Here is a 23813-nt window from a genome sequence, read left to right as displayed (position 1 = left end):
ACATCGACATCGTTTACAGACTGCATTGATTGGTACAAATCAAGTTTCGGGAGCTTGAATATCATGAGATGATGACCCTGCGAGGGACAGCTCTCAAGGCCAGATACCGAGTACTGGTACGAGACAAGCGACCTCGGGGCAAGTTGGAGTATCGGTGGGAGAAAACACAGCACCGGGTGAAACGTCGGTTTGGATCCTAAGGTCCTGTCTATGAGATTCAACTTGTTAGGAATCTGTGTCCTGCCATACTTATGCAGAGATCCAGATCCTCACATTTGTCTCCAGAGGCTAAGTCCTTTCAGCCAGCTTCTGAGCATGCTCCTGGAATGAGCTCCCATTGGAGTTCAGGAGTCAGGTGCTCAGGTCCTGCTCCTGATTCCATTGGCTTAGCTCAGGGCTCTGGAGATTTCTGGCAGGTCCCGTACGCTATAAAAAGTGCGCATGGCCGCTATGCCATGCGCTAGTATTTTCATACTGCTGCTGTATGTATGGTGATGGATGCTTGGACTGGTGGCTGACTTATTATGAAACCCCTTCCCTCTGATATTACGACTGTGTGAGTGATTGGGCAGCCGCCAGTAGCAGCGCTAGCATCAGCGCGCTCCAGCTATTTCTGTCTCAGCAGCTAGCGTCCTGCATCGCGCCAGCGATACCGCGGTGTCTCCGCTGAGGCTCCGTTCTCACCACGCTGCGTTTGCAGTTCCTCGAGCGTTCGCAGTTGCGATGTCTCGCACCTCTCTCTCACGGTAGGTCTAGACGGAGTTGTCCTGACGTCTAAGGCTACTCCTGTGACTATTTATACCGTGTCTGCTCCGCTGGAGTCTGTGACCTGGAACAGACTCAGCGGTTTTGTATGCTTTAAGTGTGCAGCTCTGTGACCTTAACAGAGCTTGCTTTAGTGCACTGGGTGCAGTGAACCCTGTGCACATTACCGCTACAGTGCTCTGCCTCTCTAGCAGCAGTCATATCACCTGCCGCACGGTGGACCCCGGGCGGTGAACACGTTTATTTATATTTTTTAAGCATGTTCCACCGCCGTAACACAACTTGAAGGGGAAGAAGACGCCAACACTCGAGTAGTCCATCAAAACATGCTACGTCCTTGTTTGTCACGAGACCCAGGTCATTTGAACAGAGCGCTAAATGTTCCTGAAACACTCCCTTCTACAGCTTTTAACTGTGAGGAAGAAGAATTTTCCGGCCCATCATCTATCAACCCAGAAGAGGCACAGGAGCGTGAAACTCCCAAGATGGCTGCTCCACTGAACCTGGGCGTGTCCCCACCCTCGCCCACTCAACCTGACTCCACTACTCAACCTGACTCAGCTACTCAACCTGATCTACGCCACACAGAATGAACAACAGCTGGAATACCACCCAATTGCTATGAACAAGAACAATTTATTTGTCAGCAGATCATCCAAGAAATGGCAGAGTGTCAACACTTACTGCAGGAACTCTCGCCCGTGGAATGGGCGAGCTAAAGGAAAGGAGGAGTGTAAGGAGGAGAACCGGGCCGTGGGTACCTGTCCTGTGCCGGGTCCGTAACTGTCAGGGCTGTCTCCTCTGTTGTCCGGGGGAAAGAGTAAGAGACCGGACAGACTTTTGCACCCAGGAACAGGGGGTGTGGCTAAGCAGCAGCAACCACAGCGTGTGCGGAAGCAGTCAGTCTTGGCAGGAACAGGCAGCGAGCAGCACAGTGAGCGGAGTGCTCTGTCCCTTGATCACCGGAACTGCGCTGGCCCACGTCCGTGTACTCCCGCTGTCACCAGCAGGGATTCCAGAGAGAGAAGTGCAGTGTGTCCGGTAGCTGGCACAGTGCGAGGTGCCGTGTGCTTCGTGACCATGAGTACAGCACACGTGCTCCATAGAGAAAACTGGTTGCTGGACAGACGCTTGCGGCCCACGTTACCAGTATCTATCTACCTGCCTGCTTGCGTTAGACCCTGATAGTGCAGCGGCCTTGTTTGTTCCGGCCGCATATTGTTATGTACTAGGAGCTCAGCGGAATGTGCCGGAGACTGACCACTGCTGCCAGAAGATGGACAGCCGTTACCAACCATATTGGACAAGCTCTGCACCAGCAGTTGTTGGCGCTACGAATCCCCAAGTATTATCTGCAGTCTGAGGAACTTCTGACAAGATAGGTGTACAAAAGAACTGCCATTACCTGGTTCATTAACTCTGCATATCCTTTTACAACTGGACTGCTTATTCCCCTTTTTAACCCATCATCTCCATGCAAGGAGTTAACCTTCTGTTCAATTAAGACAGTAAGAATTGTTAACCCTTGCTCTGCCTCAGGCACTGCATCCCAACCCTGCTCACAATAGTATAGCTGTATTACACTTTGTTGTTTTTGTGTGTGAGGTTTCCTTTTGGGGCAGTAAGACAGGTGCTTCTACCTTTGATGTGGGTAGACTGGATTTTCAATTCCCTTCAAGTAAATATATAAATTGAATAAAAAGATATCACTACAAATAAGAAAAACAGCTATTTTATTATGTCAGTTTTTTATTTTTATTTCTTAAAATAAATATTAACAGCTATTATATTTTAAAGCAGCATTTTGATTACAAAAAATATATGCAATGATGTTGCAGAATGAAATGTTCAATCTAATGTTTCTTCTAAATAATATATATATTAAATAAATAGAGAAAATATATATGCTGCAATATCTCTACATATAAAATTGAATGTGTGTATCACCAGCCAATAACGAAAGTTTTTCATTTCACGAGCGCTGTTTAAAAGACGCTGAGCTGTGATTGGTTGCTATGAGCAACAGTTTTCTTTGCAACCAATCGCTAAGCATCTTTTATTTCACCAGAGCTGTTTAAAAGAAGCTGAGCTGTGATTGGTTGCTATGAGCAACAGTTTTCCCCCACTTGACAACATCTCAGCAGACACTGACATGGTGGAAGAAATCTAGTATCCCTGGGAACATAAGCTCCCAGCCATTGTCTGCCCCCCAGAAAGGAGCAGAGAGCACAGGACAGAAATGAATCACCCCCTCCTGTGCCCATATATCCATCACACATCCTCCATCCTATAGGCACATCTTCCCTCTTAAAGGGATCTCCGGTTTGGAAGTTAGGACCATTCCACTCAGTTCTGTGGTTCTGACCCCCCAGGCTCTCTTAAAGGGATCATTGGTATGGAAGTCAGGGCAAATCCATCCAGCACTTTGGTTCTGACACCAGGCTTCTCTGAAAGGGATACCCTGTATGGAAGTTAGGACCATTCCACTCAGCGCTGTGGTCCTGACCCCAGAGCCACTTAAAGAGATCACTGGTATGGCAGTTAGGGCATTTCCACTCAGCGCTCTGATTCTGACCCCAGGCCCCTCTTAAAGGGATCATTGGTATGGAAGTCAGGGCAAATCCACTCAGCGCTCTGGTTCTGACACCAGGCCCTTGTGGGATATTAGGGGTAGTAGTCCAGTGGCTTTGACGGGATGATGTGGGATATTAGGGGTAGTAGTCCGGTGGCTCTGGCTGACGGGATGATGTGGGATATTAGGGGAAGTAGTCCGGTGGCTCTGGCTGACGGGCTGACGGGATGATGTGGGATATTAGGGGTAGTAGTCCAGTGGCTTTGATGGGATGATGTGGGATATTAGTGGTAGTTGTCCGGTGGCTCTGGCTGACGGAATGATGTGGGATATTAGGGGTAGTAGTCCGGTGGCTCTGGCTGACGGGATGATGTGGGATATTAGGGGTAGTTGTCCGGTGGCTCTGGCTGACGAGATGATGTGGGATATTAGGGGTAGTAGTCCAGTGGCTTTGACGGGATGATGTGGGATATTAGTAGTCCGGTGGCTCTGGCTGACGGGACGATGTGGGATATTAGGGGTAGTAGTCCAGTAGCTCTGGCTGATGGGATGACGTGGGATATTAGTGGTAGCAGTCCGGTGGCTCTGACTGATGGGATGATGTGGGATATTAGTGGTAGTAGTCCAGTGGTTCTGGCTGACAGGATGATGTGGGATATTAGGGGTAGTAGTCCAGTAGCTCTGGCTGACGGGACGATGTGGGATATTAGGGGTAGTAGTCCGGTAGCTCTGGCTGACGGGACGATGTGGGATATTAGGGGTAGTAGTCCGGTAGCTCTGGCTGACGGGATGATGTGGGATATTAGGGGTAGTAGTCCGGTAGCTCTGGCTGACAGGATGATGTGGGATATTAGGGGTAGTAGTCCGGTAGCTCTGGCTGATGGGATGATGTGGGATATTAGGGGTAGTAGTCCAGTGGCTCTGGCAGACAGGATGATGTGGGATATTAGGGGTAGTAGTCCGGTAGCTCTGGCTGATGGGATGATGTGGGATATTAGGGGTAGTAGTCCGGTAGCTCTGGCTGACGGGACGATGTGGGATATTAGGGGTAGTAGTCCGGTAGCTCTGGCTGACAGGATGATGTGGGATATTAGGGGTAGTAGTCCGGTAGCTCTGGCTGATGGGATGATGTGGGATATTAGGGGTAGTAGTCCGGTAGCTCTGGCTGATGGGATGATGTGGGATATTAGGGGTAGTAGTCCGGTAGCTCTGGCTGACGGGACGATGTGGGATATTAGGGGTAGTAGTCCGGTAGCTCTGGCTGACAGGATGATGTGGGATATTAGGGGTAGTAGTCCGGTAGCTCTGGCTGACAGGATGATGTGGGATATTAGGGGTAGTAGTCCGGTAGCTCTGGCTGACGGGATGATGTGGGATATTAGGGGTAGTAGTCCGGTAGCTCTGGCTGATGGGATGATGTGGGATATTAGGGGTAGTAGTCCGGTAGCTCTGGCTGACGGGATGATGTGGGATATTAGGGGTAGCAGTCCGGTAGCTCTGGCTGATGGGATGATGTGGGATATTAGGGGTAGTAGTCCGGTAGCTCTGGCTGATGGGATGATGTGGGATATTAGGGGTAGTAGTCCGGTAGCTCTGGCTGATGGGATGATGTGGGATATTAGGGGTAGTAGTCCGGTAGCTCTGGCTGACGGGATGATGTGGGATATTAGGGGTAGTAGTCCGGTAGCTCTGGCTGACGGGATGATGTGGGATATTAGGGGTAGTAGTCCGGTAGCTCTGGCTGATGGGATGATGTGGGATATTAGGGGTAGTAGTCCGGTAGCTCTGGCTGATGGGATGATGTGGGATATTAGGGGTAGTAGTCCGGTAGCTCTGGCTGACGGGACGATGTGGGATATTAGGGGTAGTAGTCCGGTAGCTCTGGCTGACAGGATGATGTGGGATATTAGGGGTAGTAGTCCGGTAGCTCTGGCTGACAGGATGATGTGGGATATTAGGGGTAGTAGTCCGGTAGCTCTGGCTGACGGGATGATGTGGGATATTAGGGGTAGTAGTCCGGTAGCTCTGGCTGATGGGATGATGTGGGATATTAGGGGTAGTAGTCCGGTAGCTCTGGCTGACGGGATGATGTGGGATATTAGGGGTAGCAGTCCGGTACCTCTGGCTGACAGGATGATGTGGGATATTAGGGGTAGTAGTCCGGTAGCTCTGGCTAATGGGATGATGTGGGATATTAGGGGTAGTAGTCCGGTAGCTCTGGCTAATGGGATGATGTGGGATATTAGGGGTAGTAGTCCGGTAGCTCTGGCTGATGGGATGATGTGGGATATTAGGGGTAGTAGTCCGGTAGCTCTGGCTGACGGGATGATGTGGGATATTAGGGGTAGTAGTCCGGTGGCTCTGGCTGATGGGATGATGTGGGATATTAGGGGTAGTAGTCCGGTAGCTCTGGCTGATGGGATGATGTGGGATATTAGGGGTAGTAGTCCGGTGGCTCTGGCTGATGGGATGATGTGGGATACTAGGTGTAGTAGTCCGGTAGCTCTGATGGGATGATGTGGGATATTAGGGGTAGTAGTCCGGTAGCTCTGGCTGACGGGACGATGTGGGATATTAGGTGTAGTAGTCCGGTAGCTCTGGCTGACAGGATGATGTGGGATATTAGGGGTAGTAGTCCGGTAGCTCTGGCTGATGGGATGTTGTGGGATATTATAGTGAATGTGGCTATGCGGAGTGGGTGGGGCTATACACTGAGCTTTATATATATAGAAATAATCATTATAATTTGTTATAACTAACCGTAGATAGTTACTATGCCCGGGCAGCGCCAGGCTCTTCAGCTAGTGTATAACTGAAAGGGGTTTTCCACTTTCAGAAAATCTTGGTCCCCAGAATCCGTTTGTTATGAAAAAAAAAAAAACCCACCAACATGCTTTTACTCATTGTCCCAAGGTCCAGCTCTGAATCTCTTCTGCTATGTTTGATATTGGATGAGGCACTCACTGATGTCACATTGATAGCACTGCAGCCAATCACTGGGCTCAAATTAGCTGGAATGCCCCGCTCAGAGCTGCTGAGCTCACTGATTGGCTGTCGATGTGACATCTGCACTGCAGCCAGTATCAGACCCCGAAACACCAGCCGAGACTCACTGATGGATCCGAGGATGGTGAGTAATGGGTGGCTTGTTTTTTCATAACAAATTGTGACCTGGTACAAGACTTTTTACAAGGATCCAACCCCTTTAATATGTTTTTTCAGTCTGGGCAATCTTTTTTTAGATGGTTGAGCTCCTTGTAATTAAACTTTAGCCATCATATGGATCAAAAAGATCTAAACAATCAAATGGGAGCCCTATTGAGTGATTCTCTAAATCATCTCTACACCAAATATGGCATTGGAAAAGGATTGTATAACATCGCGTCCATATAAATTTCTTGAAAAAAGTTTTACATATTACAATTCTATTTTTCAGTCTTCTTAAATCATGTCTGTAGTCATAGGTTCTACAAACCGGTCTTAACTTTACAGTAACTTTACTTATCATCTCCTTTACACTGAAATTTTGCAGCCCAAATATCTTTCCAAATAGTCCACAGCCTCTTCCTTGAATTATTGTGAACTGTGACAAATACCCTAAAAAGCACAAGGGTCATAAACAATTTTGAAAGCAAGAAATATAACACTGGGGTCTCTAGTGGGGTGCTTAATCCTACACTTATAGACAGCCTACGTGATCATTTACTATTCCTCGTACTAACAGCATTGTGCATACTTTCCTACCCAAAAGCTTTGGGATCCGCCTTTCCTGAACAGTGCTCGGCTCCTACCCCTGATACTTTTAACACTGAGAGAAAGGAGGTGTTGTTCAGAGAGAACCAATACAGTCAACCAGAGGGTATTGCTAAACTATGTCAGAAGCAACAGAACAGCCAGCTAGGTGAAGCATTTGCACAAGCTCTACAATAGCAACATGGTAGAAATTTTAGAAATCTGCTTAATTTTGTACTTAGGAAGCAAGCATCAATAAAAATCAGTGCAAACAGTAAATATATTAAAAAAATTAAAAAAAATCCATTATAAATGCTGCATAGCTAGATGCAATATATGCCGTATGTAAATTTCTGAAAAGTCACATCATCATTGTAACATTTTTTGGAAATGTATAAATATTTTGGCTTCTCCAGTCAATTTTAAGTTTCTATAAAAAATGTTCTTGTTTTCTCAGCAACTCTGAGATTTATTACCCTGAAAGTACGTCCAGACATTCTGTAGTTCTTTTCCAGCATAATGGTGCACTGTAACAACTTTCCTAAATTTGCAATGTTCATAATCAAACCTGTAGGTGTTAAAAGTACCTCGAGGGGGGTCAGTTGGTGGAATGTGGAGTTCAAACAAGCATATTCCCATAAAAGCATCTTCCATAGGAATGACTCTAATTTCTTGGGCCACATCATAGATTTTTTTTGCCATATCAACGGAAAAGACATATCCGGGACCAGCGCAATAGGGTGGGTAGGTATTATTTGGATAGATTTCCTTAGGAACATACCACTTGTAAGCCTTGTCTCTTAAAGGTCCAGTGTTGGCAATTATTGCTCCGGTAAAATAATTTGTACGAACGGGTAAGTCTGGATAAAGAACCTTGTGTACCAAAAAATCTATATTAAGAAACATGTCATTGTCTATCTTCATGACGTAGCTGACAGATGGACAGAATTTTATTACCCACTCCATGCCCATTAAGGTTTTCAAGGTCAAGTTGTAATAGGTGTCCATGAAGTCTTGTTGTACAATGTCACCAAAGACCACACTTTCCTCCTCCAACAAATTCTGGGTTCGGTCAGGAACAATTCGAGGCAGACCCACCAGAAAAATCCTGACCACCTCAACATCATAAATACTTACATTACCCCATGTTTCTCTTATTGTACGTCTAGACTCCAAATCATGGCACTCTGCAAACACCATTAGAGCTAGGAAAGGCTTCCGATTCCTGCACTTGTCCGGCTGGTTAATGACGAACTTGTATGGAAAAGGGTAAGGAGGAGCCAGGGGGTGCTTGAACGCTGGGTAAGTTAAATTATTCACAGGTTTTTTTGGTGGTTGCAATTTGACATAATTTTGAATCCATATTTTGATAAGATCTGAACTTTTTTCATCGTACAAAAAGTAGCCATAAAAACACGCAAGAATCAGCAGAAGTAAGCTGAAGAATTTCATCAAGCAAATCCGCACTTTCATGCTGCCCTTAAAAGTCAAGATGTCACTAAGATTCCTGCAGAGAGAGCAAAGTTTGAAATAAAAAATTAAATTATGAATGAAAATATATTAAGAAATTATAAGAAAAGCTTTTCCTAATCCTGACAAATGACACAGTTCTACCATACTGATAGAAACCCTCAGAAGCTTATTTTGACCTTTACTTTATGATTTGCCTATAAACATTGTTGGTCTTTGAACTGTTCCTCTGGTGTTGTCCTTAATGGATTAGCTGAACAGCGTGTCTGTTATGGACTGACCTGGTTTGGAGTAGTGATATTTCAACCACTAGGAGCAGCACCGGCAGGTAGCATAGTCAGGGATAGCCAAGGAGTCGGTACACATGAACAATGTAATTTGAAGGAATAAGCAGGAATTGTAGTCAGGAAAGCCAGAGGTTGTTACCAGGAGCAGCAACGTCGTTTCAAGGAATAAGCAGTAATCATAGTCAGGAAAGCCAGAGGTCGATATCGATATGAGGAGCTGCAATGTCATATGAAGAAGCAGCAGCAGATGTAAGGAACTTGACTAGAGGCTGGTAGCTCAATAATCACACAAGGAAACGAGAGCAAGGCCAGGTTTAAATAGGGTGTGCAATCAGGATAAGCCAATCAGGAACTCAGGGTGGTGACCAACAGGAAACTCAGGGTGGAGACATCAGCAACAACATAAGTATAAGCATTTGGGTTAGCAGGGAACTGTCCAGCGAGCTGAATATCTCAGAGGGAAGAGCTGCCATCGGGTGCACAGGAGCTGCTGGGTTCAAATCCTGACAGCGTCTAGAACAAGCATGCATAATCCTATGTCTCGGTTGGAGTTTTAAAAAGCACATTCCTATCAGACTGACATTTGTTGAAATAATGAACCAGCCTTTGTTCACCGTATGCTCTCATGGAAGAATCAAAATGTAATAGACAATAACCATGAAGTGTGGTGGGAGAGGAAAAAATGGCCATAAACTTTCAGCTTTTGACATGGTAGTTCCTTTGAGATGCTTGTTCCTTTGACCCTCAAGTTCCAACTTTTGATAACAGTTTTCGCAATGATTCATCAAAACTTAAAAAAGGTCTATGTCTAGAAGAATTCAAGAAGTGTTTCAAGACATTTTTATTCATGATTTAAAATTCCAATTTTCTATTACTTCTTTGTTTATTCCCTAATTAATGTCTGCAAAATTACGAGATGGTGGCAACAACTTATTTGTCATAAAAGTCTTGAGGTCTGTTAATCTCAAGGTAGGGGATTCTTTTGATACAGGGATGGGGTTATTGGCCTCTCATGGCCCCAAGTTTCTTTGAATTGGGTCTCTTATAATATGTCTGACTTTTCTTGGGGGAACTCTCCTCAGGTTGCTCAGTCATACACGAGGCTGGTGTTTGGGCTCCTGTTGGATCTGACTGCACTAATACTGCTCTTCCAAACTGACACTTACCCATAATAGACCAATCTTTCACCTAATACCCTCACAGGGATGAAGTTTCCCTCTCCTGACATACCAAATATCAGCTCATCAATGCTCAGGCCTTGTCTGAAGCCTAAGGTCTTCTCAACTATGGCCGCATGCTTTATTTCTTAGCAGACTTTCTTAGCCTACCATGGCCATCTTCATCAGTGGTTTGGGTTTCACCAAGTAGATCAGTTCATCTGCTGTGAAACTCATATGTACCTGTGCCATTACAATTGCTGTGCTTCAGCTCTACTCTTCTGCAAAATCATTCTAAAGTCCCCCTGGGACTTGTGATTTTGCTTTTATATTATATGTATTATCAGTCTCTCACTTGGTCGGCACATTCACTTAGACATTGCAAAACAAAACAGGCCTTACAGTCAAAAGAGGAGTATCAAGTGTCATAGTTTTTTATTCCAAGATGGAGCCAATATCCTATTTACAAAGTCCTTAAGATCCAGTATGGTGGTGTTATAGCCCTCTCCAGTCCCCAAGTGCCTTCAATTTGGATCTCCTGTAGCTCGTCTCGTGCTCCCAAGGACTGAGTCACTTCTTTCTTCCTTTTACAAGCAACAACACCTCTTGTTTTACAAAACAGCATCTTCAGTATTTAAGCGGCAGCACTGATCCAAAATCTTAAAGGTACTGTGTTACTTTGTCAAGAGGGGTCTCGCCAAAACTGAAGTTGTCGGAGAAATCTTCATCGTCTGATCTGAGTAGATGCAAGGGTCAGGATTCAGTTTGAAACTAGAAAGCCTTAGGTTCTTTCCTGTTTTATGTTCAGCCTGGTCATTGTGTTGATGGTATAATGGTGCAGACAAGTCTACAGAGCTTCCCTATACTTCAGGAGCATGTGAGACATTACAGACAGGTAATCATTTCTTACAGACGATCCTCGTGCATGAGGCAGATCTGAATTTATGATACAAGATTAGTGAAGTTGTTAATCTGAATCAGTCTATTTTGAACATTTTCTAGTTCATGATAGAAAATTACATCAGTCATTTGATCAAGGAACACATCGAGATCAACGAAGTCTTGGAGCAAATATGTCACAGCGCCTTGTGCTATTTCTGAAATGGAGGTAAATTGTGCTATAATGACAGTACCATAAACAATACTACCATACAGTGCCATATAGTACAATGATTCAGAATAAAACATACACGGCTGCAATAATGCACCCAATGCCCGAACCACGGGCATTAGAAATGAGTAGACTGATTCCTTTTAACTATTATCTCCAAATAACAGCATTAATTTAGTGGATGTCTTCATGTGGTAGAGATCCTATAGTCTTGTCCTGTACGCACAGTTGAAGCAAAATGTAAAAGAAGCTGATAAGAACAACAACTTGAATTGTTCTTTCATTCGACAAACAGTTGCCTAAATTAACAATGGTGTACCAGATTTGGTAGTCCTGAGGTTTCTATATTACAGAGCTGATAAGGAGGAAAATATCTTACTCAACAGCCAAAGATTAATATGAGATAAATCATATTCAATTTGTCCTCAATGGCAGAAAACTGCTGTTGCCATGAATTGTGAAAAAAATGTATAATCTTCTGTATGCAAAAATGAAACCTAACATAATTAAAAAAAAAAATGTTGTTACCTTAATTTGCTGTTTTCCCTGTATTTTTGTAAGGTAATCTAATTGCTGTACTTATACGAAGCATTAGAAGTGTATATACTGTGAACATACTGTGGCCTAATTGTTTTATTGACACCTTTATAGGGGTGATCCGATATGAAATGTCATCAGGTGGCGGTGATAGAAGCAGGGTGAGTGACACCAGGGCCACCTCACAGCATCTATCACTACAATCAAAGGAATTGTCATCAGGAGGCAATGATAGAAGCTGTGTGATTGACAGCAATGTCACCCCTTGATTATAATACATTTCAGGGTTCAGAGTGTTGATAGAAGCTGATAGAAGCTGTGGTGCGGCGCTGGTATCACTTACCCTGCTTCTATCACTGCTAAAGATGATGATCTCATTTCACAGTAAGACGCTGCAGCTGACAGGGACAGAAGCAGAGCGCCTTGTTTCCTCCCGATGAGTTTCCTTAAAAAGCTTGATTCATCAGGGGATATGGTAGTTGAGACTATAAGATTCCCTCACCACTGTGAGGATCCATGCTGCAGCTACGCCGGTTACCAGGCCTTGCAGTATTTAGCATCTCCACGGACGAATCAAGCTTTTTGAGTTGACGCGTATGGAGATTCTTTAACCAGGGATTGAAACATGAAATCACGTTCTCCCTCGGATTTGAGGCCCTTTTATTTATGGAATCACTCAGGCTCGGCTTCTGACACATTAGTGAGATTGTTCCTTGTCTTTATAATTTGGCATTGTGTGATATTGACTTAAAGGGCCACTTAATATGGTGGTAATGGTGGTTTCCGAAAGGAGCCACTCCTTGGCTGGGTCCTTCCCTGGAGGAAGATCTGGCTAATCCCGTGTTTGAGACTCTTAAACGAGGCTCGGACTTTATTTGCATAATTGTGTGTTTTATGTCTATAAGGCTTGGACAAAGTCCACAAAAGCACTTTTTGAATTCGTGGTAGTTTTATTGTGAGTTTTTTTTTATATTCCACCTATTAAGGTTCGGTACAATTGTTGCTTTATAGCTTTATATCTGTCTGCTAAGTAATCAATATTTTTGCTCGCAGAATTTTTTCTTAATTTGAAAATGTATTGCTTTTCTGCTATGGAACATAAATGTCTCTACTGCTCTCAAAGGAACAAATTTATATATTGCTTTGTATTGTTCTTGTTTTCAAATTTTTATTAGGGGCAATTGTCAAGTTATTGCAGATGTAACCTAGCAGAGTAAGGATGGCCTCAGAACAGATTTTCACAATGAGTGATGAAGACATAATGCGTACACCCTACAGGTGAGAAAGATAGAGGACCCAGTTGACCATAAGAGCTTACACGTTACAGCAGAGAAAGAGAAAACCCACTGACCATAAGAGCTTCCACTCTACAGGAGATAGAGAGAAAACCCACTGACCATAAGAGCTTCCACTCTAAAGGAGATAAAGAGAAAACCCCCATGACAACAAGAGCTTCTACTCTACAGGATATAGAGAGAAAACCCACTGACCATAAGAGCTTCTACTCTACAGGAGATAGAGAGAAAACCCACTGACTATAAGAGCTTCTACTCTACAGGAGATAGCGAGAAAACCCACTGACCATAAGAGCTTCTACTCTACCGGAGATAGAGAGAAAACCCACTGACTATAAGAGCTTCTACTCTACAGGAGATAGCGAGAAAACCCACTGACCATAAGAGCTTCTACTCTACAGGAGATAGAGAGAAAACCCATTGACCATAAGGGCTTCTACTCTACAGGAGATAGAGAGAAAACCCAATGACCGTAAGAGTTTCCACTCTACAGGAGATAGAGGACCCCGTTTACCATGATAGCTTACACTTTACATAAGAGAGAAAGCGAAAGACCTTACACTCTACCAACGTGAGGACCCAACTGATCATAATAGCTTACACTTTGCATAAGAGAAAGAGGATCCTGCTGACCTTAAGAGCTTACACTCTACAAGAGAGAGAGAGGCTTCTGGTGATTATAAGAGCTTACACCCTATGGGACAGTGACACTTATCCAATGACTCTGGAGATGGAAAATGGGTCTACTATACAAACTGTGCTCCACTGATCTGTGATAGAGACCCTATACTGACCACCACTGTGCAAGAAATGATAATCCATAAGATGTCATAGCTGTAGGCATTATCGGGAGGCCTGTGCAACAAAGCAAAATAACATTAGCCCACTCTCTGATGTTTCAGCAATGTGGGAAAAGGTGCTGGGCAATCTTTTTTTTGTGAACCTCAAATCAATTCTCAATATACTAGAACTAGCGTGAAACCACAAAATTCAAGAAATTCAACTTGAACTCTGTCCTTCTCAGATTGATCCGCTCATCTCTAGTTGCAAATGTACAGTAATGCCTCGGATGCACTTTCAAGTGATAAGGAATACGTTTCACTTTGTAAACAATCATGAGATGCTTCCGAGATGATGCCGATTTTGAAAGAGCCTCTGATCATTCAATTCAATTGTTGTATCCAAAGTGCGCGAAACCCAAGCAAACAGTCAGTTAACGAACACATAATAAAATTCAATGACCATAACATAGTAAATCAAGACATAAAAAACAAACCAATAAAGTGGTGCAGGTATGATTTGATAACCAACTACCTGAATTAGTTGAACTTGTACACAAGGAAGAAATCTTGACCCAAAATATGGACTTGAGAAGGAATGGTTTTTATTCTTAGTAAACTACTTGAGTATCTGTGTTGTGAGATTCATAGCAACAACGTCTTCACCATTTCTTAAATTTAAAACACAGGAAAAGGAAATTTGTCGGCATAAAGCTAAGTGCTAAAAAGAAAACACAACCCCCAAAAATTCAAAATACGACCATGGTATTAAATATGGAGAAAACTGAGCAAATGACGTAACCTGTGTCAAGTGGATGGACAGCAGGTCTGTGTGATTGTCTCTAATCTCCAAACATTTTAAACTCCAAGTGTCGGAAATAGTCATTGCCTACAACACAGTTATGGGTGGTGTTCTTCACATGGCCCAGAAGGTGATTACCTATGAAGTTGATCAAAAGTCAAAGGTGAGGTACTAAGGTAACGGGAATTCAACCTCCCCAGTCTTGCCATATGTTCATCATACGCGGGCACATGACCTTGTCAGATAATGACAATGAAAGGATATCCAACAGTCCAGCAAATATATTTCAGAAACATAAGTATAGACAGATCGACTTAGTCTGAAAAACCAGCTTATCTCGACCAGAGGGTCTTAAGCATGGTACCATGATGAAGACTCTCTGGTCGAAAGGCGCTGTTTTTTCTTATGTTCCTGAAATAAAATTTGAAGAGTTTAGCTCACTCAGTGTGCTGGAAATCCATTGTCAAAGGTGATTATTTTTCAGTTTACTGGACATAGCAGTGAACAAGGTTCAGTACAGACAAATGATAGCAAGATCGCCAATTGGAAATTATACAAAATCTTCCATCAGGAACTGCTTGAAGCAGCAATAAGATCTTGTCAGCCCCACAACCTGAGCACAGGTTGGGGAAAGAGGCAAGATGGAAGAGGTATGCTCAGTGTGCAAAGGACAACACTGAAAATAGGACTGACACTACGCCTGATGTATGTGGACTTCATTTCTTCTACAGAACATCACTCACTTGCTTTGTGAAGAACCACTCATAACGAAGTTTATAGGCATAAAAGATGGACCATTATTCAAATATTGATAAAACCCATACCTTGCGTCCTTTACAATTCCGACCATGGGGCCATATTTGTTCCTCTCTTAATCTCAAAAACTATGCTGAATATTGCCTTCACGTAATGATTTTTGGAATGTACTGTATACGCTAAATGTGTCATAAGGACTGCAATTACTCTTGGACAATCCTTCGGTTCCATAAAAAATTAGAGCGATGGATGCACAAAGGTCACACATAAAAAGAAGCCATGTTTTAGATGTCACAAACAAAGACAATTTCCAAAAGGAATGAACCAAAAGGTTTAAACGTACGATATCTGATCAATGATTAAATGTTTAATATCGCATCTATAAAGGGACAAATATCAGACATTGTATAGGAGGTATGTGGATGTTCTCTGCGCTGCAGTAGCAATACAATTTCAAACTTGAAGAGGTAGTAATGGTGGTTTATTCAACGCGTTTCATGGAACATCCAAACACCTCCTATACATTGTACTACATGGTCGTCTATCATTCCGTGGATCTGAAGCAGCGGACATTTTTGAGAGTGTAATTCTCATCATCAGGTGAGCAGCTTCTCGTTATATATTGTCCTAAGTCTGTGGGATAAGACCCTATTTTGTGCTTTTTACTTCTTGAAACACTAAATATCAGACATTACAAGGTTGGTGCATCCATTGTGAGGCCACATGATAAGCAAGATATTTGTTTTTTGGTTGTTTATTTTTTCAGAATTTAACTTGAATCTCAAAGAAACAATCTATCCCATGGAAGAACAATAAATACAGAAGGTACTAGACATGGAGCACTCATGAGTAGGGATGGGCAGACCGGTGGAAGTTCAAGTTCTGGTAACAGACCCACCAGAACCCAAACCCCATTGAAAATAATGGATATCCGATCTCTCTCTGACTCTCTCCATTATAAAGTCTGAGAACAGTGACTGTCCGTTATGAACATCGATTACTTCTGTTCTGGTTCGCTCATCTTTACTCATGTGCTCCAGTAAAAGTTTAGATTATCAGTCTAAAAGGATGATAATTGTCTCCATAAAAACATACATCATCTCAATACAGTCAAGCCAAGAAGAAATGAGACTTCGCACATATTGATACAATGACTGTATCCACAAAGAGCATAGGGTTCCGGATCTTAGATATCCAGAACATATTAAAGGACTGCAAAATGGAATCTGAAGAAGGACCATATTGTGCCCGCTTGTCCAATGCTGTGGGATGTGAATACTGCATAAAATCCCGGGCTAGAAGAGCACCACTACCTAAAGAGACTATTACAGTGATCAGACTATGTCAGAACATATGGATGAATTCAGTGCAAGCCCAAGCACTCATCCTGGCACCTATCCTGTAGCAATACTTGCCCCTGTCCTGATACAGAATGGGGAGCATTATTACACGGTGGGTGCCAGTATGGGGACATTATTACAGGATAGGTGCCAGAACGGGGACATTATTACAGGATAGGTGCTAGGACAGGGACATTATTACAGGATAGGTGCTAGGACAGGAACATTATTACTAGAGTTGAGCGACTTTTGGTTTTTTAGGGTCGCGTTTCGTTTCGTGAAACCCGACTTTTCCAAAAGTCGGGTCGAGCAAGATCGTCCGATTATAGGGAAAAGTGGGGTCGTCCCGAAACACGAAACCCAATGTAAGTCAATGGGGAATAAAAGTCGGCAGTGAGAGGAGGACAGGAAACACACCTACAGTGCCCATTTGAATGCCAAAAGCATCAATTCTTCTTACTTAAGCTTGTCAACCTTAATTAACTTCATAATATAAGTTACGCACTGAAAAATGGGGGTTATTTGGCTAAAGTTGTGGGGGGGGAGGGCTGGCTGCAGGTTTTCATGTGCCCTGGGCGAAAGAGCGCCCCTTTAACACATACCACAACTCATCATGCTCCGATACGGCAGATAAATAGCGGTATAGTACTATGAAAAATACCTCACTTTTTACATCTCATGACGAGGCCCATCTATTTCTCCATACAGAATCATTGGTCCCATATAATGTTTGAAACAGTATATGATGAGCTCCACATAATGCTACAGTATATGTTGGTCCCCATGGATGAAGCTCCACTGTCTTATTGGCCCAAATAATGCTCCAAACATAATGGGCCCCATTTCTAATGCTCTAGTGTATAATGGGCCCTGTAAATGCTGCTCCAGTGTCTGATGTCCACCTTTGGAATGTTCCAGTGTATGGTGGGCCCCATCTATCATTCTCCAGAGTATAGTGCTCCCCAAAAATTGCTGTCCCAACATTGAAAACAATCAAATAAGTCTCCTCGCTAGGGAATCCCTGTACTTGTCTGGACAGGTGCTGTAGCTTGCTTAACAGCTCGCCAGCCGTTCTCACGCCCAGTATGGATTGCACGTGATTGCACAAAGGTTAGAAAGGGTACCGTATCCCTGGATAACATGTATGGATAGCGTACACATTCAAAATATATGTCTCAGGAGGCAGGCTCAGACGGTGTCAGGCCCAGTATGGATTGCACGTGATTGCACAAAGGTTAGAAAGGGTACCGTATCCCTGGATAACATGTATGGATAGCGTACACATTCAAAATATATGTCTCAGGAGGCAGGCTCAGACGGTGTCAGGCACAGTATGGATTGCACGTGATTGCACAAAGGTTAGAAAGGGTACCGTATCCCTGGATAACATGTATGGATAGCGTACACATTCAAAATATATGTCTCAGGAGGCAGGCTCAGACGGTGTTAGGCCCAGTATGGATTGCACGTGATTGCACAAAGGTTAGAAAGGGTACCGTATCCCCGGATAACATGTATGGATAGCGTACACATTCAAAATATATGTCTCAGGAGGCAGGCTCAGACGGTGTTAGGCCCAGTATGGATTGCACGTGATTGCACAAAGGTTAGAAAGGGTACCGTATCCCCGGATAACATGTATGGATAGCGTACACATTCAAAATATATGTCTCAGGAGGCAGGCTCAGACGGTGTTAGGCCCAGTATGGATTGCACGTGATTGCACAAAGGTTAGAAAGGGTACCGTATCCCCGGATAACATGTATGGATAGCGTACACATTCAAAATATATGTCTCAGGAGGCAGGCTCAGACGGTGTTAGGCCCAGTATGGATTGCACGTGATTGCACAAAGGTTAGAAAGGGTACCGTATCCCCGGATATCATGTATGGATAGCATACACATTCAAAATATATGTCTCAGGAGGCAGGCTCAGACGGTGTTAGGCCCAGTATGGATTGCACGTGATTGCACAAAGGTTAGAAAGGGTACCGTATCCCCGGATAACATGTATGGATAGCGTACACATTCAAAATATATGTCTCAGGAGGCAGGCTCAGACGGTGTTAGGCCCAGTATGGATTGCACGTGATTGCACAAAGGTTAGAAAGGGTACCGTATCCCCGGATAACATGTATAGATAGAGTACACATTCAAAATATATGTCTCAGGAGGCAGGCTCAGACGGTGTCAGGCACAGTATGGATTTGACGGCCCAGATTACACAGCGGAGGAGCAGGGAGAGGTAAAGATTGCAAATGCTGGGGCCCTGCCCAAGCAAGGGGGGCCCACTCGTGGGCGTCGGTACTGGCACTGGGCCCCTCATAGTACAGCGGTGTGTCTGACGGCGGGTGTGCACCACCACCGTCAGAGACACTTGATTGCACTATGAAGGACCCTGTGCCAGTGCCCGCGCCCAAGAGTCGGCCTACCCACCTGTCCAGGGCAACGGCACTCGCACGGTGTCGTGCGCTAGGTGGTGACCCCGGCCATGGGGGGGAGGCAGCACAGTTAGGGAGTTTTAGAAAGTGGCATATGTTGATGTTGGACATTCAGCTGATGCAAAAGGCGAAATAGGTGAAGTACCAGGAAGAGGTGGACCAAAGCAAGCCATTTTTCTGTCACCCTATGTGTCATCAGGGGAAGGTGGGACAAAATCCTTGGAAACCCATGCGTGGTTCATTTTAATGAAGGTTAGATCATCAACATTTTGGGTTGACAGACGGGTCCTTTTTTCTGTCAGGATTGATCCAGCTGCACTGAAGACTCTTTCCGATAGCACACTTGCAGCTGGGCAAGCGAGCTCCTGTAAGGCATATTGGGCCAATTCAGGCCAGGTGTCCAGTTTAGCGGCCCAATAGTCAAAGGGGAATGACCTGTGTGGGAGAACATCGATATGGGAGGAAAAGTAGTTTGTAACCATAGTTGACAACTGCTGTCTCCTTTCACTTTCCATCGATGCAGTATTACCAGTTGTGTGAGCGGTATTTGAAAAATCAGTCCACAACATTGTCATGAAACCCCTGTCTCCAACGCCACTTCTGCTGTGTGCACCACGAACACCTCTGCCAAGCTGCCCCCGGCCCGTACGGCTCGTGTGAGAACCATCACCGCTGCTGTGTGCTGGGAATGCCTCAAGCAACCGATTTACCAGAGTTGCTTGTTTATTAGCCAATATTAGGTCAAGGTTCTCCTGTGGCATGATGTTTTGTAATTTGCCTTTATAGCGTGGATCCAGGATGCTGGCCAACCAGTAGTCGTCATCGTTCATCATTTTGGCAATGCGGGGGTCCCTTTTTAGGATCCGCAAGGCATAATCTGACATGTGGGCCAATGTTCCCGGTGTCAATGATGCACTGCGAGTGCTGGGTGGAGGAGCACTTTCTGGCAAATCCACATCCCTCCAGACACGCACAAACCCTGTACCAGACCTTGCCACGCCAACATTTTCACTTGCCCCACGAGATGCATCCTCCTCCCCTAAGAAATCATCCCCATCATCCTCCTCCTCCTCCTCTTCCTCCACCTCGTCCAGGAGAGGTCCCTGAGCAGACAATGGCTGAATGTCATCAAGGATTCCCTCCTCCTCTTCCTCCTCATCAACATTGGCTGCAGACGCCTGCTCCTTAAGGTGCGTCAAAGTTTGCATGAGCAGACGCATAAGTGGGATGCTCATGCTTAGGATGGCGTCGTCTGCGCTTACCAGCCGTGTGCATTCCTCAAAACACTGAAGGACTTTACAAAGGTCTTTCAGCTTCGACCACTGCACGCCTGTCAACTCCATGTCTGCTCTCAAAGTGCCTGGCCGTGTATCCTCCCACAAATGCATTATGGCCTGCCTCTGCTTGCACAGCCGCTCCACCATGTGCAGGGTGGAGTTCCACCTTGTTGCAATGTCGATAATGAGGCGGTGGTTGGGAAGGTGGAGCAATCGCTGCAGCTTCTGCATACGAACGGAGTGTACAGGCGACCGGCGGATGTGCGCGCACAGTCTTCGCACCTTCTGGAGCAGGGCTGTTAACTCCGGATAATTTTTGAGGAAGCACTGCACCACCAGGTTCAAGGTGTGAGCCAAGCAAGGTATGTGGCTGAGTTTTGAAAGGGCTATGGCTGCCACAAAATTACGCCCGTTATCACTAACTACCTTGCCTGCCTCAAGATGTACACTACCCAGCCATGACTCAGTTTGTCGCTTCAAGTACTCGGCCAGCACCTCGGCGGTGTGTCTGTCGCCCAAACACATCATCTGCAACACAGCCTGCTGACGCTTTCCACTAGCTGCTCGATAGGGGGACACATCGTGTGCAACAGTGGCAGCGGCAGATGGAGTGCTCGTACGACTGCGCTCTGTGGACGAGCTTTCGCTTCTGGAGGAGGAGGAGGAGGGTCGAACGCCTACAGCCAACTGTTTCCTATACCGTGGGCTAGGCAGCACTGTCCCACCACCGCTGTCCCCTGTGGACCCTGCATCCACCACATTAACCCAGTGCGCAGTGATGGACACGTAACGGCCCTGGCCATGCCGACTGGACCATGCATCAGTTGTGAGGTGCACCTTTCCGCTCACTGACTGCTTGAGTGCATGGACAATGCGGTCTTTCACATGATGGTGGAGGGCTGGGATGGCTTTGCGAGAGAAGAAGTGGCGACTGGGTAGGTCATAGCGTGGTACTGCATAGGCCATGAGTTCGCGGAAAGCTGTGCTTTCCACCAACCGAAAGGGCATCATCTCAAACGAGATTAGTTTGGCAATGTGGGCGTTCAAACCCAGTGTACGCGGATGAGAGACTGAGTACTTTCTTGACCTACTCATAGTGTCTGGGAGGGTGAGCTGGACTTGAGAGCTGCATATGGTGGAAGTAGCAGTGGACAGGGCGGACTGAGAGAGGGTTGATGATGGTGATGGAGTTGGTGTTCTTTCTGATGGCCTAGAATCAGTCTTTCGTTGATATAACAGTGGGATTCCCTGACTGCTGTGGCCTTGCAACGACACCTCAACATTTGCTGCTGTGCTAACCGGTGGGCTTACAGTGGGGGAAACAATGTAGCGTTGCTGACTACCTTCGTTGTGATCAGTTGCACATGTGGCACTTGAGGTTTGGTGTTGTGTCCACGCTTGCAAGTGCATGCTGGTTAAATGTCTAAGCATGCAACTGGTATTCAAATTTTTCAGATTTTTCCCTCGGCTAAAGGTCTTTGCGCACTTCTTACAGATAACCTTGGCCTGATCATGAGGATTTTGTTCAAAAAAGTGCCACACTGCACTCTTCCTACTTTGGCAGACATTTTGCGGCCTAGCACGCTGTGATCTTTTGACCCTCTGGACAAGCTGTCCAGCAACTCTTTTGATGTTTGGAACCTGTCTTTGGAGTGCTCCGGGCCTGCCAGATAACAGCTGTTGCGATGTCGATGTCTGCAGTGGATGCTCCTCATCTGAGCTATTGGAAGCAGCACCCTCTTCCCCCAATGGATGCCAATCTGGGTCAACAACTGGGTCATCCATCACCTCCTCTTCTATGTCATGTGCACCTTTCTCTGTGTCACCGTGTATGGTGGTATAGTGTGCGGGAAGGGGCACCTGAGTCTCATCAGGGTCAAAATCTGGCTCTGTACACTGCGAGGACAATGTAGTGCTCTGAGTGAATGTACCAGCAGAATCATCCATCAGCGGCTGTGCATCAGTGCACTCCATGTCAGATTCATCTTGGCCTGGGTAATTCACCATTTGACTTGATAATCCAGGCATGGTATGTGAAAACAGCTCCATGGAGTAATCAGTAGTATGGCCTGCGTCATCCTTCAATCTTGGTTGGGGTGAAGGACACAAGGAAAGGTGTGGTTCATGAACATGAGCCTCCAATGACGACTCAGTGTTTTTACTTTTTACAACTGAAGAAGAGGAGGCGATAGAGCTGGAGGCTGAGTCAGCAATGTAAGACAAAACTTTTTCCTGATGCTCTGCCTTTAAAAGCGGTTTGCCAACTCCTAGAAAACTAAGCGTTCGAGGCCTTATGTAGACAGACGATGACGCAGGGTCAGCACCTCCTGCATTCGGTCCTATTTTGCTCTTGCCACTACCATCAGATCCACCACCAACACCATCATTACCAGCTGCCAACCCCCGCCCAATTCCACGGCCTCTTCCACCAGCCTTCCTCATTTTTGGTAGAAATGTAGACAAAATCCAACAAACTATATAGTAATGTAAAACAAGGTACAAGGTGTCTATAGGACAGGGGAGATTTAGAATTTCTGCACACACTTGTGGACAGTGGACACTTTTGGATTGTGTGAGGCCCACTGATATCTGAGCGCTATGTGACACGCTCGATGGCACAGCTGCCTGTGACCAAAGTGACGAGAGGATAATGGAGATTTTGAATCTCTGCGCACACTTTTGGACACTGGACACTTGTGGATTGTGTGAGGCCCACTGATATCTGAGCGCTATGTGACACGCTCGATGGCACAGCTGCCTGTGACCAAAGTGACGAGAGGATAATGGAGATTTTGAATCTCTGCGCACACTTTTGGACACTGGACACTTGTGGATTGTGTGAGGCCCACTGATATCTGAGCGCTATGTGACACGCTCAATGGCACAGCTGCCTGTGACCAAAGTGACGAGAGGATAATGGAGATTTTGAATCTCTGCGCACACTTTTGGACACTGGACACTTGTGGATTGTGTGAGGCCCACTGATATCTGAGCGCTATGTGACACGCTCAATGGCACAGCTGCCTGTGACCAAAGTGACGAGAGGATAATGGAGATTTTGAATCTCTGCGCACACTTTTGGACACTGGACACTTGTGGATTGTGTGAGGCCCACTGATATCTGAGCGCTATGTGACACGCTCGATGGCACAGCTGCCTGTGACCAAAGTGACGAGAGGATAATGGAGATTTTGAATCTCTGCGCACACTTTTGGACACTGGACACTTGTGGATTGTGTGAGGCCCACTGATATCTGAGCGCTATGTGACACGCTCGATGGCACAGCTGCCTGTGACCAAAGTGACGAGAGGATAATGGAGATTTTGAATCTCTGCGCACACTTTTGGACACTGGACACTTGTGGATTGTGTGAGGCCCACTGATATCTGAGCGCTATGTGACACGCTCGATGGCACAGCTGCCTGTGACCAAAGTGACGAGAGGATAATGGAGATTTTGAATCTCTGCGCACACTTTTGGACACTGGACAC

At 45.3% G+C, this 23813-nt stretch overlaps 2 protein-coding genes across 2 annotated transcripts in view; both read right to left on the bottom strand.

Annotated features, from left to right (window-relative positions):
- The window catches only part of LOC141099337 (beta-1,3-galactosyltransferase 2-like), a 72077-nt gene that overhangs the window by 23452 nt on the left and 24812 nt on the right, over positions 1–23813 (bottom strand). The gene's annotated exons all lie outside the window — the stretch shown is intronic.
- LOC141099336 (beta-1,3-galactosyltransferase 2-like) lies at positions 7523–8542 on the bottom strand. Its single transcript, XM_073587587.1, has one exon. The coding sequence runs from the start codon at positions 8540–8542 to the stop codon at positions 7523–7525; it is 1020 nt and encodes a 339-aa protein (XP_073443688.1).

This window comes from Dendrobates tinctorius, unplaced genomic scaffold, assembly GCF_039654945.1.
Source record: "Dendrobates tinctorius isolate UK_male_01 unplaced genomic scaffold, ASM3965494v1 ptg000099l, whole genome shotgun sequence".
Classification (NCBI taxonomy): domain Eukaryota; kingdom Metazoa; phylum Chordata; class Amphibia; order Anura; family Dendrobatidae; genus Dendrobates; species Dendrobates tinctorius.
Note: the sequence above shows the minus strand (reverse complement) of the source record. Positions and strands in the feature narration are given on the sequence as shown.

What these genes read in the sequence shown, in the direction of transcription:
- LOC141099336 (XM_073587587.1), bottom strand. Translation starts at nt 8,542, where the DNA reads ATGAAAGTGCGGATTTGCTTGATGAAATTCTTCAGCTTACTTCTGCTG.